Here is a 21606-nt window from a genome sequence, read left to right on the forward strand (position 1 = left end):
CCAGCTGCAGCTTAGTCCCCAGGAAAGTTATTTAATTAATTCCTGGTACTCATTTCTGTTAAAGGCTGAGTCGACCCCAGGGCCATAGTGCAGCCAGAAGGATTAGGTCAACTGAAAAAAAAAAATCCAATGACCTCATCGGGACTTGAACCTGCAACCTTCTGGCTTGTAGCAGTGTGCCCCCAACCTGTTATGTCAAAACCCACACTTGGTGGGTAATTCTTCCTTATTCCAAAAAGAATTAATCAGATTTGGGATCTAGGAACGTAATATTGTACATCATGCTTTAATCAGAATCGCCTCTGTGGTCAAGTGGTCAGCGTTTGTGGCTACAGATGCAGAGGTCCGGGTTCGATTCCCGGCGCTACCAGATTCTTTCTGAGAAGTAGTGGGTCCGGAATTGGGTCCACTCAGCCTAATGAGGATAATTGAGGAGCTATTTCAAGGAAATAGCGGCTCCGGTCTAGAAAACCGAAATTAACAGCCTTTGGGATTCGTTGCGCTGACCATGCAACACCCTCCATCCGCTGAGTTTGGCACTAACTTCGCCAACAAGCGGCAGTTGCTCGGTCGGTATAGTTTGCTTGCGGACTAAAATCATGGAGTTTTCTTTCATGCTTTAATCAGTCATGCTGGAATTTGATCACTATCTGGCGATTTATACATTTACAACTGTGCAATAGCAATTTCAAACTCAAAAGGACTAGGATCGGGCACTAACAGCTGAGATGTATGTATTTCTGTCTGCCTAACATCACTGCCCTATGTACATTCAATAAATGAGTAATTTTTTCCATCTATTCAAAATGTTGTGGGAATCTGCAAGCAGATCACCACTCCATTCTTCACTAAGTTACTTCTAGCTTGGTAACCCTTCTTAAAGTCATCTATTCTCCTGTCTGTAATTTTCTTGTTCTTACTGTTCATTGCAATTTTGAACGTCCTTCATCAAACCATGGCTTATGCTTATTCAGTTCATAATAACCTAGAGTATCTTTGGCTCAAATTTTGATATTCCCTCTAACAGTTTCCCCAGCTTTGTTAATATCCACCTCAGCCTCTGAGTTTTCCAAAACCTGCAAATTTATTTGAGATTTCAACACGATACTGCTCTTTACCCTCTACCTCGTTTAATTTTTTGAAACTGAATCTCTCATATGAACTCTGTGCTTTGTTTGTTTTCTCACTTCTAGTCTCTTCCTAACCACCAGATAGTGGTCAGTATCACAATCTGCTGCCCTGAACGAATGGACATCAAATATACTTGAATGCTGTCTCCTATCTATCAAAATATGGTCAATTTGGTTGTGCGTCTTTCCACAAGGAGATGTCCAAGTACATATATGAATGTTATGATGTTGGAACATTGTACTTTTGACAATAAGATTTTTGGATGGGCAATTCTTCTTACGTTGTTACAAATGTAGCAGTTGTACGAAGTACAATATATGTTGACAGCATATAGCAAAAACACTCCCTAACCTCTTCATGCTATGAGGGAGTCAGGAAATAGTTCACAAGTGGAAGTAAAACTGCTGTAATGGGCATGTGGGATGCAAAATCTGGTGGTGAAGAGAAACAACCATGTAAAACTGTAACAAATGTTTACTGTTGTTAGAACGAATATTACAGACAACTGGGGAAGCAGAGCGTGCCTGATGAATACCGATGAAAACTCCCTTTGTAGTGGAGTTGCCTGAGGTAGTGACTGCGTTCTTCCTTGCAGCAGTCCAGTGACTGCAAGCCAGCAGGATGCCAGTAGCATGTAGATGCAGTAGCGGGCTAGCCGGTGCTAGTGGTGGCAAGGCTGTCTGGTTGGTGAAGCTCCTGTTGCTGGCTGGCCTGATGAGCATTGGTGATTGCTGACAGAGTCAGCTGCCATGCTTGATACCAGTACTCGCAGCTGCGGGGTTATCTGGATGCAGGTTAGAGTGTCGGAGGTCCGCAGCTTTATACTTCTGTTGCTGGGCGTTGGAGGTGCAGTGGTAAGCACTGATTTGGTAGTGCTCGATTCACTGTGGGTGGTTCCCAACATCACCCACCCATGGAGATGGTTGCTCAGATGTTGAAGTGGGCGGGGAAATGGATGTGATGACCGGAGTGTGTGGTTTGTATGAAGGGTTGTGGCCAAGTGATAGATGATGCTATGGCCAAGGTTGCATCGACTGGTGGATTGAAGGTATTCATTCCAGCGGTCATTACCATTGAGGATGTAGGCCTGCTTGACCCTGTCAGTAGACATGGCAATGCCCCTCCCATGTCTGAGGAGTTGCAGTGTCTTCTCTCTCCATGAGAGGACCTGGTAGGGGCCAATGTATGGGGCTCCTAAGCCCAGCACGCATTGTGTCCTACTACCGAAACTGGTCTGAGGTGAGCCATAACCTGGTGGAGCTCGGTGATGCAATGCACTGGGTCCACTTGGTTGGCAGTTGGAGTAAGTAGCTCGTTGGGGATTCCTAGGAGCTCGCTGTACACCAGCTCAGCTACTGATGCCTGCAGGTCCTCTTTGGATGCCATGTGGATTCCAAGGAGAACCAGGAGAAGTGCCTCTGTCTGCTGTTAGTCCGTGTGGCACATGATGGCTGCCTTCAGTATCCAGTGGAAGCGTTCCACGAGTCTGTTAGCTACGGGGTGGTGGGTGGTGGTATGTGAGAGCTGGATGAGACACAGCCTGGCCAGAGATTGGAAGAGTTGGGATTCAAAGTGAAGTCCCTGGTCGGTAGTGGTCTGCGGCAAATGAAGCCGCATGATGGATATCCAGCCGGTCAGTACGGCGCGTGCCACATCAGCTGTGATGGGGATGACTTCTGGCCAGAGTGCGAAACAGTCAACTGCAGTGAGGCAGTATGATATTTTCAGTTTTCACTCAAATAGCCTCTTATATATTGTCACGTGTTGGGTGTATAATGCGACAAATAACTTCACGCCTTATTGGATATAGCGAATTTTATTTCACATTCGCTCTTACAATCTCACAATTACTTGGCCTGCGAAGGCTAGACTACAACTGACTGGTTGACTGCCCGGCTAACTCGTAACTCATAACTCAAGAACTTGAGAACTAACTCGTTCACTTGAGAGCTGTAACTGACTCGTAGGCTTGCTCGGAACTAACTGTGAATAGTCTTCGCTGCTCCATATCTAGCCTCGTTCCAGACAACACAGAACACAGCCACGTAATAGCTACCACTGTTATTACCGTCGTCTCTCGCAACCACTGCTGTCTGCCGCCGTGGTAGCCGGTAGCCTAGCAACACTGTTGGGAGTTGTTTACCGCTACGTACTTACTGCGGCATCCCGAGTTACGTCACCGCTGTTGACTCGCGTTGCATAGCGACCAGTATGCTGGGACTCGGCTAACTTCGGCTCCGCTTAGCACGTCATGGTTGGGGGGGGGGGGTTATCCACAGCGCAACACATCACAATATTATTTTCAGTACTTTCCAATTCCTAAGCAATGGTACAGAAATGACTCCAAGAGGAATCACATAATAACCAATTCTTGATCTTAATGTTTCATTTTACATTATAATCTTCAGTTTACTTACATTTACTTTCCATTCTACAAAGATACTGCTCAAGTGATCACACAGTAAAAAATAACTGTGTTCTTATTTTGATGTCACCTTCCCTTCATTTTGGAGTTAACCCCTTTACAATTTTACAGACTATCAAATACCTAATACAGGCAATTACTGCAGCCAGGCTTTTGAATAAAATCTGTGTATGCACTGTGGCAAACAATTTTTATAGTAGACATTAAAAGCATGTAACAGTGAAAAGATTAATATCAGATGAATTTCGTTTACTAAATGGCAGTGTCAACTGTCTTCAAACTTGATACACAAATATTGCTTGTAGTTCTATGACCACATTCTCACTTAGTCACTGAATGTGTTAAGTACATAACTGTAACCTCTGTAAGCATTTGCACATATGAATTTGTAAATTTATATATAATCCAATGAATGCCCCCCCCCCAAGTATGGTTCCTTTTGGGAGCAGTCAATTTGAACATTAAACTGAAGACGACAATCTCAATAGAGGACATAGGGGACAATTTAACTCCTGTATTACCTTGGGATCATAGAAAACTGAACTTCAAACGACTGAAAACCTTAAAGTGAGGTTCTACTGTGGAACCCCATTTAAGGTTTCTTTGGGGAGCAATGGAACTCAAAGTGGAACTAAGAAGGGTAGAAATTTATGACTTGGGATCACTGAGACTGAATGTTAAATAATAGAAAAATTGAGGAAAATACAAGGCAGTTCCATTGTACTGTTTGGCAACAAGTAACAAAACAGCATAATTATCTACCTCCAAACAAAAATGACCCCATATTCCTCAATGGTGGAAAAATTTCAGTTATCTTACAAACAACAGAATTTTAGGTTGACAATCTCTGATGCACCATTTCACTTATTCTGACCAAATCTGGCATGATCGTAGACAGCCTCCCTAAAGAGGTTTCAGGCACTTGAAAGTGTACATAGGTTTGAGTCCAACTTATTTCCTCATTATTTCCTCTGAAAGAAAAGCATGGGGATCCTGAGAACAATGGGATTGTTACTGGAAGGGGGGTGGAAATATCTTTTGATGTTACTAGGATATGGGAGAAAACCCAAAATATCTTCTATCATTGCTACTTTGATTATCAAATTTTGTATTTTTATATGTTCACATTACTGCTGGGAAATGCTGGGTAGATCTACTAGCACTATGTAACTGTAACTGTAGCAAAAGGGATTCATCATACTTCATCGTCAATTCTTTACAGCATGTTTGTTTATCCATATTATTATTTTAAGATCTGACGGAGTTCTCTCTCATACACAAAGAAACAGGTGCATTTCTAGCAACACCAGCCAAAAACATTTTATTAAATTTCAGTACCTTCATATCTTATTATCTAACTTTCAATAATACAGAACTTGCTACTTCTTGGTGTATCACTGTCAGACACATGTTAATGCCTATTGATTCAAGGTGTTCTGAATGAGATAAGCCTACATTTACTTTAACCATTTGCCTCAGTAAAAACCATAAACTAAGAATCCAGTCACTTTTCATAAAAGTACATACACTCTGGAAGGCTTACATTTTTTTTATCAATATTTTACTATAAATAAGAACGACGGAAGTGCAATAAAATATCCATCTTAAACTGCATAGATCCAGAGGCTGGTAATGTTCTTATGAACCATACAGGACATGGATGCAATAATTATGCAAACCTTTTCTGTAAGTAAAAGACACTGGCATAAACCTGATAAGAAAGTGTCAACATTTGACTTCAAATATGAAAGGATATCCAAACATGTTCTTCAAAATTGTGACAATTAAGTGCCTTGTGTATCTCTGTCGTCATCGTGGTCATCATCATCATCATCAGAGCAACTTCCATCACTACTATTACTGCTACTGGTGTTACCATCAGGACATTGCTGCAACCTGTTTGTATTAACAAACAAAACATCCTTTTCTTCATCGTCCTTTCTTTCTTGAAACTGCTCTGGCCACCGATGGTTAGCCTGGAAAAACTTCACATGTTCTGATGTAAGGATTGTAACTATTTCAGCTTTAACTTTATCTCCTTCAGCAATTGGTTCCACTAATACAAAGTCACCACGTTTAATCCAGACATTATGGCGGAATTTGGTTGGCATTGATATGAGGAACTGTGATCCTGCAGCATCTTCAACCATATGGAGATTATTCCCCCTACTAGCAAGCACACGAACTACCTCTTGATTATCTGCTGGTAATTCCAAATCATCCAGAAGCACCTCCTTGATTACATGCTTCCTTTTAGTTGCTCGTGACATCTGGAAAAATCAAAAGTGACATTCATCACTGACTACACGTCAACAAAACGTCTCAGGAGGGGAAAGCCATTAAAAGATGGTAAAAGTAAAGTTAACATCTGTGCTTGCACTATGCTACAAGCAGGAAGGTCTGAGTTGGATGCCCAATGAGGACATTGGATTTTTCAATTGACCTAATCCTTCCAGAACACACTATGGCTCTGGAGTCAACTCAGCCCCTAACAGAAATGAGTACCAGAAATTTTCCTGGGGGCTAAAGGCGGCTGGCCCATAAAGCTGACAACCTCACCACCATCTGTCAGCTGAATTTCTAGAAAATGTGGGAGCTTCGACATCTTATAACTCCATGGCGCCTCCATGGCTTGTTACAGGGATAGCTTTATCTTTTTTTATATTTTTACAGTCAAGAACTCACCAAATGATGGACATGTGCAGTCATCTAGTCTTCAGCTACTTTACTCCAGGGAAAAAAGCCTGGATTGTATTACTTATTGGGTGTTGACCCCTGAGCCACCCTGTCCCAACTAGTGCTCCTAGTAAAGCGAAAAAAACTTCAGTATTCTCTAATTTTAAAATTTTCATTTTAATTTTAATTTTAAAAGAATAAGGACCTGATACTGTGCTGCCTGGTCAGGACTACCACACACCTGAGAGCAATGACAGATTAGTATGCAGCAATGGTGAAATAATGATCAGCAAGGGAAAAGTGAAGAAACTTGGAAAAACACCCAACTGATTGTTATTTGATCCACATTTTTAACATCACACAAAGTCACCTGAGATGGAACCTGAAGTTATGCAGTGAGGAGCTGCCTGTGGTAAGGTACAACACCAAATCACTGCACTGACTAAAGTAAAACAAAATGCAGGCTCCAGTCTTTTGGAGATATGGAAAAGTATTAATAACAAAGTTAAAAGAAAGGCTCTCGTACTGGAGCAAGAGGAGATCAACACTAACAGAAAACTAAGCAATCTGCAAGTCATCTCTTTATGAAATACAGGTCTAGTGGCTTCCCTCAGAGTTAGTTTGTGTGTGACCCTTGCTCCTCTTACTGTATTATCATTATCTATGTCACAAATTAATCCTCTGAACCTCAACAAAAGAATAAATCATTATTTCTGATTCAAATCTCTGTCACCCTTAGCAATCTCTCCCAGTAGTTCCATTCAGAGCACGATAAAATTCAGAACTTCTGCGCCTACCTATCCATGGCAGGAAGGGTTAAAAACATAAACCTGTAAACATTTATGCATGGACACCAAGTTGTGTGTCATGGATTGTGACTTGTCTGTATGCTATGAGGCTTACATCCTCAGACCTTTAGCCAAAATGCTTATGCATATCTATGTAAAGCTTTAATTCTGGACACGTGAAAATCTTCAATTAAAGTAAAATTATGCAATTTGAATCTTTCAACATCTTCAAATAATTCATAATCTCTTCATTCAAACAATACATTTCCCAAAGAGGACAAATAATTTTCCTCTGAAGTTACTGAACATGAACTTCTCTTGTAGAATTTTCAATAAAATTTTCACCATCATTAGATGGCAAGGTAATTTTCTTGTTAAAAAGTAAAAAGTAAAGGTATCCTGTAACATGTCATGGAGGCCTATAGGGTTGTGAGATGTTGAGGTTCCTACATTTTCTAGACAACTGGCTCATAGATGGCGACAAGGCTGTCAGTCCTATGCACCGGCTGGCCTTTACCCCCAAGAACATTTCAAGAATATTCCTGGTACTCATTTCTGTTAGAGACTGAGTCGACCCCAGGGCCATAGTGCGGCTGGAAGGATTAAGTCAATTGAAAAAATCCAAAGACCTCATCGGGACTTGAACCCGCGACCTTCCGGCTTGTGGCATAGTGCCTCAACCAACTACACTACCGTGCCCCCATTTTCTTGTTAAGTGGAGACAAATTCTTTCTTGCCTTTTACTGATGAAGGGATATATTCTTTGGTATTACTCAGCTGTCCTTTTTAAACTTCAGTGATATCAGCAGGTCTGCAAGAAAGACCACGCAAAGACATCATTAGCTGGTGTTGCTACACACATCTGTTCATGTCACTACATCATTACCACAATCTGTTACTCCAATGTTAATACCACTAACTCTGTTTTCTTCTACTGAAGAGCTAATGTGTACTAACGTAAACTGAAATGGCCTCAACAACAAAATCTACAACTTCTGATTATGTGCAAAAAATATCTTATTTAAAGTCAGGCATTAGATAGTTCATTAGTAATAAAAAATCATTAAAATTTTCTTATATTAATTACAATATGTTAAAGTATGCACTACTACCTCTTCTTTAATCTCTCGTTAGCAACTTTCAGGCCTCCACCAGCTTTATGCAGTGCCTGGTAGATATCCAGAGATTCTCCCTGAGGTATGCCATAGCCTCTGCTAAGGCCATGTGGGTTTGATGGTGTGCAACAGTCCTGATGTGCCTCCTTTCTAAGAACTGTGTCCACTTCCACTGAGGCAAAGAATGCTACAGACTGTGGCAAATCATACAGACCCAACTGTCGCGCAAAGAATGCACGAACTAATAGGTTGGTCACATGTAAGGCAAGAGCAGCTTGATATTTCTGTTCATCTGGCACGAGGTATCGAACTTCATCATGAAAACTGATGCAAAATCGGGTTCGAGTATCAAGCAGCCAACGCATGCTAACCAACATGAGATGTAAGAAATCCACAGCACCACTTTGAACAACCCAGTTTACACGTGTTGGCAGGTAACGATCATCCACGCCATCCTTTGGCTCTAGAGCACGGCTTAAACGTCCACCAAGGAATGGTGTTACAGGTTCTTTGCTGTTTGCAATCTCTTCCAGGCAGTTGAACATAGCTGACTCTGTGCCACCAGTCCACTGAGGGTTCTCAAACATTTCTTCCAAAATGACACCATGTTTGGCACTAAGTTTCAATGCTTCTGTCATTGTATACACGCGATCTTCGAAAATATCACAATATGATTCCTTAAGTCGGAACTTTCGCTTCCCTTTGGTCAGTGTGAACATTTTGCTAGCCTTTCCTTTGGCTTCATTATCTGACATCGCTGGGTTGAACTGCTTCAAAAGTCTTTCAGCAAACTGCTGACCAGCACCATAGATTCGAGCATAATTGATCACCTTCGCATGGTCTCTTGAAATGCCCACAGCTTTTGCTGTAACACTATGCATGTCAGTTCCATCTGCTTTCCTGCCACTGAGTGTCATCCAACCAAATGGTGTAGCCCCATGCATTTTTGCAAAGTGGGCATCTCCAATTACAGATGCTATCCACAATTCTTGAGAATCCACATCGGCACCAACAATGCTATAACCTGGTGGAGCTTGCACCATGGCACGCAATTCTGAACCAATCCTTTCCTTGTGAGCATTTGAAGCTGTCATCCACGTTGGTTCCACAGCTCGACGTGTTAGTGTCCCACAGACCACCACTTGTGGTATTATAGCACCAAATTCAGTATCCAATTCATGCAGTGATCGTGGTAGGTCTCGCATTCCCAACCACACTACAAGTTGTTGTTCAATACGATCTCGATTGTTTCTCCAGTATGATAACATTCGCCCAATTGCCAGAACTTTCTCTGCTCCTGCATCAGCACCAGCCAATACATTCTCAGAAAACTTGTTAAGAAAATCCTTAGCCAAGGGATTACCAACTCTGTGACTGCTCCCATCTTTATGGGGAAGTTTCAAGAACCAACAACAATCCCCTACATCTACACTGCACCAGACACCAGTGCCTCTGTACCAATTTGGAATCTCATCTCTCCTCCTGATCTTATTGAAAGCTCTTGCTGACACATTAGCCTCTACAGCCTGACGGAGGTTTAAAAGAGCAGCCTCACTCTCATTAGCTCCTGCAATTAAACGGCTTTCACCAGGAATGGGGAATTTTTCTAGGAGCTTTTTGAGAGGAAATTGTGGGGATGTGTCACTCACATTATCAATGCTAGTACGATATGGAACTAGGAATCCCCAGCCGTGCCCTCGCACATAATGCAATGGATAAGATTCCCATGTGAGACATAGCAGCTTTGGTGTGATCTGCATGGATGTACTAATAAGCTGAGGTCCAGGAGCCCAGTCAGGTGCACTTGACTTAGGGCACAGTTTCTTATACCACGTTGGGTAGCCAGGAAGATGTGGCATTTTAGCAGGAAGCAGTTTTTTGGTTTCTGTGAGATAATCAAACTTATCACTTAACTTTTCGATTTCATTAAGACTGTCTTTGTCAATATAATGGTTTGGACTATTTCCTCCAATTTCATTAGATGTGTGCATATCTTGTAGGTTACGACTGTTTCTGCTTGTATTCCTCCTTGAATTCTCATTGCCATTTAATTCCTGAACCCTGTCATGTGAATTCTGGGAGCTCTGCTTATTAGAATCAATTTCTTTGTTTCCCTTGATAACAGACTTCTTAAGCTTTAACTCTTGAGTACTCCAATCTTGATCCCACATCCAGAGATCTTCACGATACCTATTCTCATGCAGCATTTGACAAGCCTCATCTGCTCGCCGGGCCAATAAAAATCTTGCTTCACTGTCCAAATCATCAAAGGTCTGTTGGGCATCTGTCAAGTAACGATTCCAATTAGAATTGATTGGCAGATAGGCAGTACTAAGCTCCAACATTCCAGCTAATGAAACAGGATGAGGGAAACGGGAGAGGAAAAGAGGTAACAATTCTCGTATAATGTTATGAGTGGCAATAACATCTGCAGCACAGTACTGCATCACGGTCTGAAACTGCCTGACAACATCTTCTAGTGTGCCATTAATGAATACATCCCTTGTCATCTTATCCAGAGCTGTTCCACAGTACAATTTGTGAACCTCACTCAAACTGTTAAGAGAACTATAATTTCGCCATTCTTCATCTTCCTTGTTAGCTTCCACATCTAACTCATCAGCATTTGCTACAGATGATTTCAGAAGTGCTCTCTGGTAACTTGTCACTCCACTAACACACACATGAAGTGACATGGTATCAACAAATCGCATACCAGTACTTTCAAGCCAATACTGTTCTTTTATTCGGGCTCGATCATATGAAACATTGTGTCCAACTACCACTCTTTGTTTACTAATCCCATGACCTACACCCCGCTGCAGAGGGCCACTCTCTAATGGAATCAAGTCTTTGGTTGAATAATGTCGTCCAACAGTCCCACTGCTGCCACTAATGACTGCATCGCTCACCCAAGCATACCACGCATGAGGACTAACAGCTGTGGCTATAGTTGCTGCCTCTCCTGCAGAACGGCAAACTTCCACATCAAACACAAGTGCATCTTCCTCTGGAAAGGGGACTAATTGAGGAGATATATCTTTACTGTACTTCGTCCAACCTGGCTGAAGAAGCCATTCTTTCGGTGCTTCTGGTAGGTGACCAACCAGGTCTTCAAGAAGAATTCTATATGGGCGACTTTGTTGTTCACCTATTATATAGAAGTGGTTCTGCAGATTACCACCCTCTAAGGGAGGAAGTTTGAAGTTAACATCTTCCACACAGGCCTTCTCTGATGAAAGAAGTTCATGTTTTTCCAGTTCTTCTTGCGCCCTTAAAACTTGTTTTTCAGTTGGCCTTATACAATTCTCATTTCCAAATAGCTGCTGAAACAAGCCTTTTGATAACATCTGTATTTTCACTTCATTTATCCTTGGTGCTTTATCTAATTTCTCCATTCTTTCTTTCATGTCACATTTACTTCTCTCATTATCTTTATGAATTTTTTTTGTGCCATGTTTTAGTTCCTTTCTCTTCTTAACAGGGGGACTCTCAATGGATCCACTGAATTTCTGTCTACTAGATCCATGGTTGGCAGTCATCTTTGGTTCAACTCTTTTTGGAGTTTCAGATAAGGTGCTGACACTATGGGGTATGCATTCAGACAAAGCCAACTCGAGACTTCTGACTGCAGCAAGTTTGCTACTTCTTTGAACATTTAATTTATGATGAGTAGCTACGTTTTCTGGTAAGGTTATATTTTGATCTGCTACTGGAAAAGTCTCTGACAGACTTCTAACTTTCTCTTTCATCTGTCCACCACTGACTTTCGGCGGATCACCCACATTCCACACATATCGCAATGATGAAGCAATGTGAGAATGTTCAGAAACAAACTGGCCTCTCAAAAAACAGCTGCGATTCCCTAACATGGGGTGGAAGCTGATAATTCTTCATGCACCACAAATATCTGATTCAGAATATTTGTTCCTGACCAACTTCAATTTCTTGACGAAGCAATATCATGATGTAACTGCAACAGCAGCGTAGATACTGGATTAACATAATCTTATACAGATATTATTACAGGATTAAATTAGACAAAAGGCAATTTTTTGATGAGGACAAAAAAAAAAGACTGCTAAAGAGAAGAGCACTACCTTAAATATTCTCATTATATGTGCATAAAAAAGTAAAGCTATCCTTGTAATATGCTGTGGAGGCCCAAAGGGTTGTGAGATGTCGAGGCTCCCATATTTTCCAATCAGCTCACAGATGGCGGTGAAGTTGTCAACCTTACATGCTGGCTGCACATTGCCCCTAGGAAGATTCCTCGTACTTATTTCTGTTAGAGGATGAGTCAACCTCACGGCCATAGTGTGGCTGGAAGGATTAGGTCAAGTTAAATTCTAATGACATCAGGCATAGAACCCGCGACTTTTCGGCTTGTAGCATAGCACCCTTATATATGTGCATAAGCTTTGGTATCCATATGACTGCTCTGTTAATATAAAAATGGTTATATGGCATATTGTTAAGCATATTTTAGAGATATTATGCTCTTAAAACTGAAATGGAATAGTCATACAAGGACATGAGGTAAACATACTATACACGTATACACTGCATTTGAGCTATTAGGTTCCTTCATTGGTTCCTTCATTATGTAACTGCTCTCCTTCCCTGGTGATGATATTTCCAAACAAACTACACTTAGAAACAAGTTGTACTGCCTGCTAGCAATGATAGGTAACAAACAGATCATAGCAAAATACAGAGTTACAAATACCACCAATGGAGGACTACCAGATTTAAGGAATGCTTTCTAAAACATTTTGGAATACCTTAGAAGGTCAGGCAGCTTCTTAAGCAGAATATACTCTTATATTACTCCAACCTGCCTACAAAATATTCTTCATTTGTATGCTATCTAGTCCATGTCTGATGGAGCCCTATTCCAAGTATGAAAGTTGGTGCTGACTGAGATTAGACAGTGGAGTTCAGTCAAATTCATAGGTTTGATTTCAAACTGTTCTTGTAGTAAGCAGACTGCTTAGCTTTTCTCTTCAATATTAGCATTCAACCCCTATTCAGTAGGTTGCATAGTTGACCATATCCGCGATATGAGTCTGAATCTTGGTGTTAGTAGGGGAAGCACACTCTATATCCTTTTAGACATCTCTTATCTGAAACTGATCCACATACCCGAAATCAGTTGATTATTCTCGTTATCGAGTTGTTAAGAACTGCAGAATCCGGATATTTCCGATGAAACACGTCTGCGACATGTGCATAAGGACTGGCGAAATAAAGTTCCACAATGAAAACTCATTGTTCTTGGGAAAACACTATGTCTGTCACACAATAAACACAGCTATACTGCAGATGTCATATGACCAATACACAACAGATGGCATTTCTACTCGTTGTTAGTACTCCTACAGTACCATCTAGCGGTAGGAGATATAATTATATTAACTGCAATACAATTTATAACAACTTTATTTTGACGTGCATGACTTTTTGATCTCCCTGTACTTTATGGACAGTGACATTGAAGTGGAAGACTGCAGAACTTTAGTTTCATGTTCTTTTGTATGTAAGCAGTAACAGCCTACCTAGCCACTGACAAGTATCACGTGTTGTGAAACTATTCAAGCCTAAAAAACATTTGCTCAGAAGCTGTGACACAAAATTGGCAGAAATTAGGAAAACTATATGGGTAGACTTAGTTACTCACAATAAAACCATGCTTCATTCTGGTAGGGAACACACTGATGTTGTACTGTCATAGTTTTAGAGTGACTAAAGACAAGACACATCCAACAATGTTGGATCATAAGCCACATCATAAGACATAATACACACAACATTAGAAACATAAGAAGAACGACTCCCATGTGGATGATCAATAATTCACACGAATTTAAAATATGACGAATGAGATAATAGGTTTTAACAAGTTTTAAATACATAAACATTATTATTATATAAGGATGTATAGAAATTTAATATTATTTGTAGATAGTATTTACAAGCAGTGAAATAGTTGACGGATCGATACACCTGAAGATGGCAGCATACTGCCGAAACATGTACTGTAGAAGTGGTAAATGGGATTGTATGCACTTGAAGACTGTTAATACATATACATTATGAAGGTCTGGATTGGTAACTGGATTTATTCAGCTCCTACAGAACTACAAATAACTACAAGAGTGTGAGATACACACTCTAGAGATCACTGTAACTACAGAAAATATAAAGTCTTCTCAAGCACACATAAAGTCTCTTCAGTTTTCCCTAGCCACTGCTCAGAAGTGACTTCCAATGGCAGACATTCCCCTTATTCTGGGTTCCCAAACTGTCCCTGGCCTCAGCTACACCAACTCTCAAATGACTTTAACTAACACTGTTCCTCTGTTGCTGCTTCCAACAGGTCTACATGCCACAGTAACAAGTGGAGTGCAAAAACCAAAGATAAATGCAGGTTGTAAAGGGAATATCTCTGCACTACTGCAGATCAGTGTTACCTCAACAGTGGATACAACCATGTAAAGAGATTTACTTTCACAGGAGTCTTTACATTTTGACTGCTGTGAATATCTAAGCATCAAAATTAATTTAAGCAAGTTACCTCTGAATATGACATTCAAGAATATGGAATCAAATTTCAGTGATTCAAAAACTGTAGGCTTTAAAATCACTGAATCTGAAAATGAAATTAGATGATAGGAGTAAAAGAACCACCATACAGCAAGTCATGTCACATACTCTCTTACTGTGTATACTGTACATTCTGCACAAGGCATATAACTGTGAAAAACCTCATTCTCAACAAGAATGGAAGTTCTCATAGCACCTTCAGATGATCAGACTGCTGCAGAAACCAGTGGCACATGGAAAATTGTACATATAAATATTAAAACTTGCAATGAAAAGTACTGCAGCCACTCAAGAATCCAGCAGAGAAAACACTGCTTCCAACAGCTCATCACGTGACGCATACTGAGCCATTCCCTGGCAACAGCTGTCTCTGCTGGCTTCACAGTTCTTCCTTTGAGCAAATGTGCCAACAATATACTACACCAAGCTGCTTCCAAAATCACTCTCTTATTGCCAGTCATATCTAGTCCATGAACGTTTAATTTCAAAGTGTATTATTTTCTTGCAATAAATAGTTTTAAAAGCTTTTCTCTTCAGTATTAGCACTCAACCAACCTTGGGCCTCTATGGACTGACTCCAATCTCCTTGCCCTAGCCTGTCTGTATACCAAAGTCCCAGGCATATACAAATTTGGAAAATTATGAGTGACATGCCTGAGTCAGAAAGCTTGAAACATAAAATTCATGCTACTACACCAAAATAATTCCTTCTAATTTGTAAAAATAAATTTATCATATTATAAAACCTATCAAAGAGGAAAGTTTACACAACACAGCATATGACCTCATTCTATGGCTAGTAGTCAAAATTACACACACACAAAGAGAATAGTCAACTGAATAAGGGCTATATAACTTTCCAAGAAACAACTATTTATGAAAGTAGTGTACCAGCTGTATAAGATTTATTTAGCAGTGTGAATGTAAACATAATGAAACAGTATACCTGCTTTCTGTAACAAAATAATGCATGGCTTAATTTTAATATGGCTACTGTCTTATAGATTTTTAGCAATCCAATACCTAATACATCAATATCACTAAGCTAATCCTACACATTACACTACTCTAACTTACTGTACATTTGGCAGTGGACCAGTGGATTTAGAAATACAACAGCTTGACTTGAATCAACCCTTCTGAAAAGAGAAATGAAGACAGAAGTGTTAATTATTACACTACTATGTTCAGAGTTCTTAACTGCAAAATGCTGTTAATTAACTCTGTCCTTAAAATCATGCCAATGCTCTGCCAGCTGTCGTGAAGAGGCCTTGCACAACATGGTACCGAATAATAGGATCACTTTTATTATGTGATGGGAGTCATTCTATGATATGTCAGAGTTGTTTTGACCAGATACAATTTGTGGTGAACAAAAAAAAACAGTGGAAACAGCACAGCAGCCACGAGCAAACCCTGGACGATATAAAGAACCTCCACATCAAGATAGCCAGGTGGCACAATATTTGCCCCATATAAGAGGGACGATGGGAGTACGAACATGAGCCTGCATGGTTTACGAATTTTAATTAATGACAATACATAAGTTTTTTAATAGCATCAAGAAATTTTATACAATTTTTTAAAAAACTTTACATTCCCAGGAAACTGCTGTGTTTGTTAAATGTTCTATTTTGTGTACTATGTTTTGTAGCATATAAGTGTACGTACTTTACGTCTAAACAACTTATGTGATGGTGGTTTCCTATTTGTAGTGATGTTTGCCCTCTGAAGATGGTCCACAGAGACGGAAACATGTAAGGGTGTTAAGTTTTCATGTAGTAAAAAACTTACAGGTCACACTGGACGGAGTGATTTATATTTGTAAAAAAAAAACATTCTGTTGAAATAGCCAGTCAAGAGAAGCAGCAAAAAAATATTAAAATGTACAGTGTGGCAGGCAAATGGTCAACCTACGGCTCTTTATGCTGATACCACCTCTGTTCTAACAATGTGTTAAATCGCTGCACCTCCCCCTCACACATCATCAACAATTTAAAAAGATGAGATGGGGTGGGATTTGTCTATCTTTTCCCGGGCCCCACGATGTGTTCCAAGGGAGTCAACCAGAAAACTTGCTACAATAGAGAAATATGTCACTATGTGTGACTGTAGACAGGGTATGGACTGCATATTGGGTTTACTGACCACTTTAACATATAACTCATAATTACAATTAATTATTGCACTATCATTAATCTATACACTTTATAGATCACATGCTAAGTCTTCTTTTCACAGGCTGACTTTCAGCTAACTGAACTGCCAAACCTCAACTTACTCTCTCAATTCCTTAATCACCTGCCAACTGCCAAGTCCAGAACTATCAATCCAATTCTTTTCTGCAGCTACCAACTATCTCTTTGTCATCTCTTCTCCACTGCCACTTCTCAACTAACTCTCAGAGTAAGAGTTACTTTACGACTGGTGGTTTACTGCCAATCAGTTCATCTTGATGCCAAGCCCCTCAAGACCTGTATTCTTTCTTTCAACTTAACACTTGCAGTTACAGTCATTATGTAACACCCTTTCTAATGAGGGGATGGATCTGTTGTTTACAATTGCTGCTGGCCCATACCAGTGCAGTCATTCTTGGGTCTGAGTTCCAAGGGACTCATGACCGTATTTTACTGCCTCACATTCAAGACTCCTACAACCTAGAGGGCCGGGTCCCTGTATTTGTGCCCTCCATGAACAGGGTAGCCCAGTTATACCCCCAGGCAATGGATTCTTTTCTCGTCACCTTCTATGACTCCCAGGGCTATGCTGGTGGTATTTGAACCCGCCTCAAAGTCGAAGTCACATTTTCAACTGACGGTCAGTCAGTCAGTCTTGGTGTCGAGCCCAATCTAGGGCTTATGACCAGATATTTATTACTGTTTGACAGTTTTGGTCTTGTTTTTGTGGGTCGCCCTATATTACAAGAGGACAGGTCTGTCTTTTGTCAGAGTTATTGCCTGCAGTAGTAAGTCATTTATCATAAATTTAATTGTTTCTTGCATCCTGTTGTGTATTTAATCAATATTAGAGTTAATTTTACAGACCACACAACACGTTTTTTATTTACTGTCACACTACATGTTTCGACCTCAAGAGGTCATCCTTAGGTGTACGAACACAGTTGCACAATCACACGCAATCACATTCGTTTTTCCACTTATTTTGATCCTGTATCCTGTTCAGGTCCACGCTCAATAATATGTGGCAAGTTCTTCTTATAAAATATAAGTTAAAAATACAAATGTTAAAAGTTAAAATTTAAAATTTAGTTCACTGTAACTAGTTATATTATTACCACTTGGTTAAAAAGTTCATGAATTAAACTTCAACTCATCACATTGACTGCACTTTCACTTTTGAAGGTCTTGTTGTTCTTCCGCGTCCTCTGATGTTGGATCTATTACGTTCCTTGTCATCCAGAGTAGCCATCATGACAAGGAACATAATGGATCCAACAACAGAGGACGCGGAAGAACAACAAGACCTTCAAAAGTGAAAGTGCAGTCAATGTGATGAGTCGAAGTTTAATTCATGAACTTTTTAACCAAGTGGTAATAATATAACTAGTTACAGTGAACTAAATTTTAAATTTTAACTTTTAACATTTGTATTTTTAACTTATATTTTATAAGAAGAACTTGACACACATTATTGAGCATGGACCTGAACAGGATACAGGACCAAAATAAGTGGAAAAACGAATGTGATTGCGTGTGATTGTGCAACTGTGTTCATACACCTGAGGATGACCTCTTGAGGTCGAAACATGTAGTGTGACAGTAAATGAAAAACGTGTTGTGTGGTCGGTAAAATTAACTCTAATATTCATTTATCATAATGTAAAGGATATTTACATTTTACATGTTAAACATGTTAATAAATGTATATAAAATACATACAGTGCCTCTGTCAGTCCAGGCTTAGTAGAGCAGATCATGCCCTATTCCTTGTAACTTCCGCTACAATGGCAGTCTAATCACTTGAACGGTCATATGCTTGGCCACTGCCAAGTTTAAGCTTCTTATACTTTCTATGTTGGGTTTCTCCTTGTTCAATATTGCGAACATTTTCATTATCATGATTTTGTATGACTTCTGGTTGTTGCCTGCACAATTATGTTATATAATCATATACGTATGGAATTTTGAAAGCCATGTGTAAATAGCAAACCGGTGTGTGCCTTGAAAAATTGCCAATGGTGCAAACCCACATGGAATTCAAAGTCAAAGACACATTGCGACCGATGGTCAGTCAGTCAGTCAGTCAGTCAGTCAGTCAGTTTTGGTGTCGAAGATATTTATTACTGTCTCTCTGACGAGTGGACGGGTCTGTCTTTTGTATATGCTGCTGGTCTTTCTCCCATATTTTACTGTCTCAGATGTGGCTCTTCCCTTTCGGTCGCCTCCTATGAGTCGCAGGGTCACGGTGGAGGTATTCGACCCCGCCTCAATAAGGGGTGAAACAGACCGGCTCCCACACAGGAACCTAGTTATATAGCCTCGGGGCGACCCCAACAAAACACACCGTTCCCTAAAAATCCTTTCACTGTTGCTTGCTTATTCGTTGACTAGGGAACGTGTTTACAGAGCCGTTGCCCAGTAATTAAAGTCTACTCTGTCTCCATTCCTCCTGCTTCCAAGCGTCATGTCACTATACCTTTAATTTCTTGAATACAGTTCTTTTAAATAAGATCCACGACATAACACAAAAACCCAAACCACATGCTTTTCTACTGTAAGACATTTTACGCTACTCATTCAGCAAAAAATGGCAGCTGAAGAAACAGGCTTTACGAAAATTAATTTGTTACACTTACCTTTAGCTTAATAACTTAATCTTAACCACAAACATTGACAACACACTACCAACAACTTCCACTTCCTCACTTTGAGTCACTTTGTTTGTACTACTCCTCCCATCCCTATCACAGATTACTAAATCCACAGATCCACACAGTGCCAGTCACAGAAGAAACGATCTACGCACCATAAACGCCATACACAACGAAAAGAACGGACAAGAATTACTTCCATAATTCTCTACCACGGATTACTGCAAACTGGATGTTAAAAGTCTGCCAAATTATTTCATGCGTTTCGATGCATGACTTGCATTCGAAAAGCAATATCGAAAATTAAGACGTGTACGAAGCCTTACGAAAAGCCAGTAAGTGGGCTGTGAAACGTAATGTCATTCATTGTTCAGATATTGCAAATAAAGACCGATTTGGTATACCAGAAAATTAACAAAATTCGTTACCAGGATCGTCAGGATCGTGATGACCAGCCCTGAGTAGGCTGAGGCACCAGAGGTACCTACAGTCTCGATTTCAACCCCCGAAGAAGGGGACAGCATTTTCCTAAAAAATTATTATGTCCCTCTCCCACATAACGCAGCGTCATATTCCAGACCGTAATCGTTTTCATAATGTGCATGTATTAACAGTCTTCAAGTGCATACAATCTCATTTACCACTTCTACACTATATGTTTCGGCAGTATGCTGCCATCTTCAGGTGTATCGATCCGTCAAATATTTCACTGCTTGTAAATACTATTTACAAATAATATTAAATTTGTAAGATTTGAGGCAGACCCTGCTTTCACCGGTTCTCACAGTCTCTTCGCTTGCGGATTTCTTATATTTTTCCTTCTACCCTTAAGATGGAGACGATACGTTCCTCCGAAACGTCGGTTAACACCACATATACAAGGTGCCAAATCCCAGAAGACTGCTTTCTTCAATATTAAATTTGTATACATCCTTATATAATAATAACCTATTATCTCATACGTCATATTTTAAATTCCTGTGTATTATTGATCATCCACATGGGAGTCGTTCTTCTTATGTGTCACATCCAACAATACAACGCATGCAGCCACAAGAGTAGAACACATCATAAGACATAATATACACACAACATTAGAAACGTAAGAACAACTCCCATGTGGATGATCAATAATACACATGAATTTAAAATATGACATATGAGATAATAGGTTTTAACAAGTTTTAAATACATAAATTTTATTATTATATAAGGATGTACACAAATTTAATATTATTTGTAAATAGTATTTACAAGCAGTGAAATATTTGACGGATCGATACACCTGAAGATGGCAGCATACTGCCGAAACATGTAGTGTAGAAGTGGTAAATGGGATTGTATGCACATACATACACATTATGAATATGAATCAGTGCAATAGGACGCTAAAATACAACACAGTTAACTGTAATCGTTATTTCAACCTCCGTGAAAACTTCAGATCTTATATGCTGAAATCAATAGCCACAGAGCACGAAAGATTAATTTTAGAAGTCGTCTGGAGAGACTACTTGGCCAATGTGTATAAAAAAGGTAAAGCTATCCCTGTAACAGGCCATAAGGGCACATAGGGTTGTGAGTTGTCGAGGCCCCCACATTTTCTCTAGACAACTGGCTCACAGATGGCATTATGGTTGTCAACCTTATGAGCCAGCCACCCTTAACCCCCAGGAAGATTCCTGGTACTCATTTCTGTTAGAGGCTGAACTGACCCAAGGGCCATAGTGCAGCTGAAAGGGTTAGGTAAATTGAAAAAATCCACTTAATCGGGACTCATACCTGCAACCTTGTAGCTTGTAGCATAGTGCCTCAACCAACTACCCTACTGCATGCCTCCGGCCAACGTGGATAAAGTACATAATACGAACTTTTCGACGAGCCGAAATTTGGTTCAATTATGCATAATTTAACAATAATAACTCACCTTGTTCAACCAGAGTATGGACCACTTCATACTACAAAAAAATCTAGATGCCTAAATAATTTAAATTTATAAAGTTGGTTACATAAATTTTACAAATAACTTTACAT

General features: G+C 40.0%; 2 protein-coding genes across 4 annotated transcripts; both read right to left on the minus strand.

The window, feature by feature from the left end:
* Positions 1-5340: 5340 nt before the first annotated feature.
* On the minus strand, positions 5341-5706 carry LOC111874786 (probable RNA-binding protein EIF1AD). Its single transcript, XM_023870577.1, has one exon. It carries the CDS (start codon positions 5704-5706, stop codon positions 5341-5343), a length of 366 nt encoding a protein of 121 aa, XP_023726345.1.
* A 4-nt stretch (positions 5707-5710) lies between these two features.
* On the minus strand, positions 5711-19828 carry LOC111874773 (DNA polymerase subunit gamma-1, mitochondrial). Of its 3 annotated transcripts, XM_023870551.2 has the most exons (5): positions 19558-19826; positions 15819-15880; positions 8133-12108; positions 7758-7831; positions 5743-5826 (listed from the first exon to the last, which is right to left on the minus strand). In XM_023870551.2, exons 3-4 carry the CDS (start codon positions 12005-12007, stop codon positions 7807-7809), a joined length of 3900 nt encoding a protein of 1299 aa, XP_023726319.1. In that variant the 5' UTR covers positions 12008-12108; positions 15819-15880; positions 19558-19826; the 3' UTR covers positions 5743-5826; positions 7758-7806. The 3 variants fall into 3 exon arrangements, with proteins under 3 accessions (XP_023726318.1, XP_023726317.1, XP_023726319.1); XM_023870550.2 differs by lacking the exon at positions 7758-7831 and having other exon boundaries at positions 5711-5826; positions 15824-15880; positions 19558-19828; XM_023870549.2 differs by lacking the exon at positions 7758-7831 and having other exon boundaries at positions 5711-5826; positions 19558-19828.
* Between the last annotated feature and the right edge of the window lie 1778 nt (positions 19829-21606).

Source organism: Cryptotermes secundus, unplaced genomic scaffold (genome assembly GCF_002891405.2).
Source record: "Cryptotermes secundus unplaced genomic scaffold, Csec_1.0 scaffold955, whole genome shotgun sequence".
NCBI classification, from domain to species: domain Eukaryota; kingdom Metazoa; phylum Arthropoda; class Insecta; order Blattodea; family Kalotermitidae; genus Cryptotermes; species Cryptotermes secundus.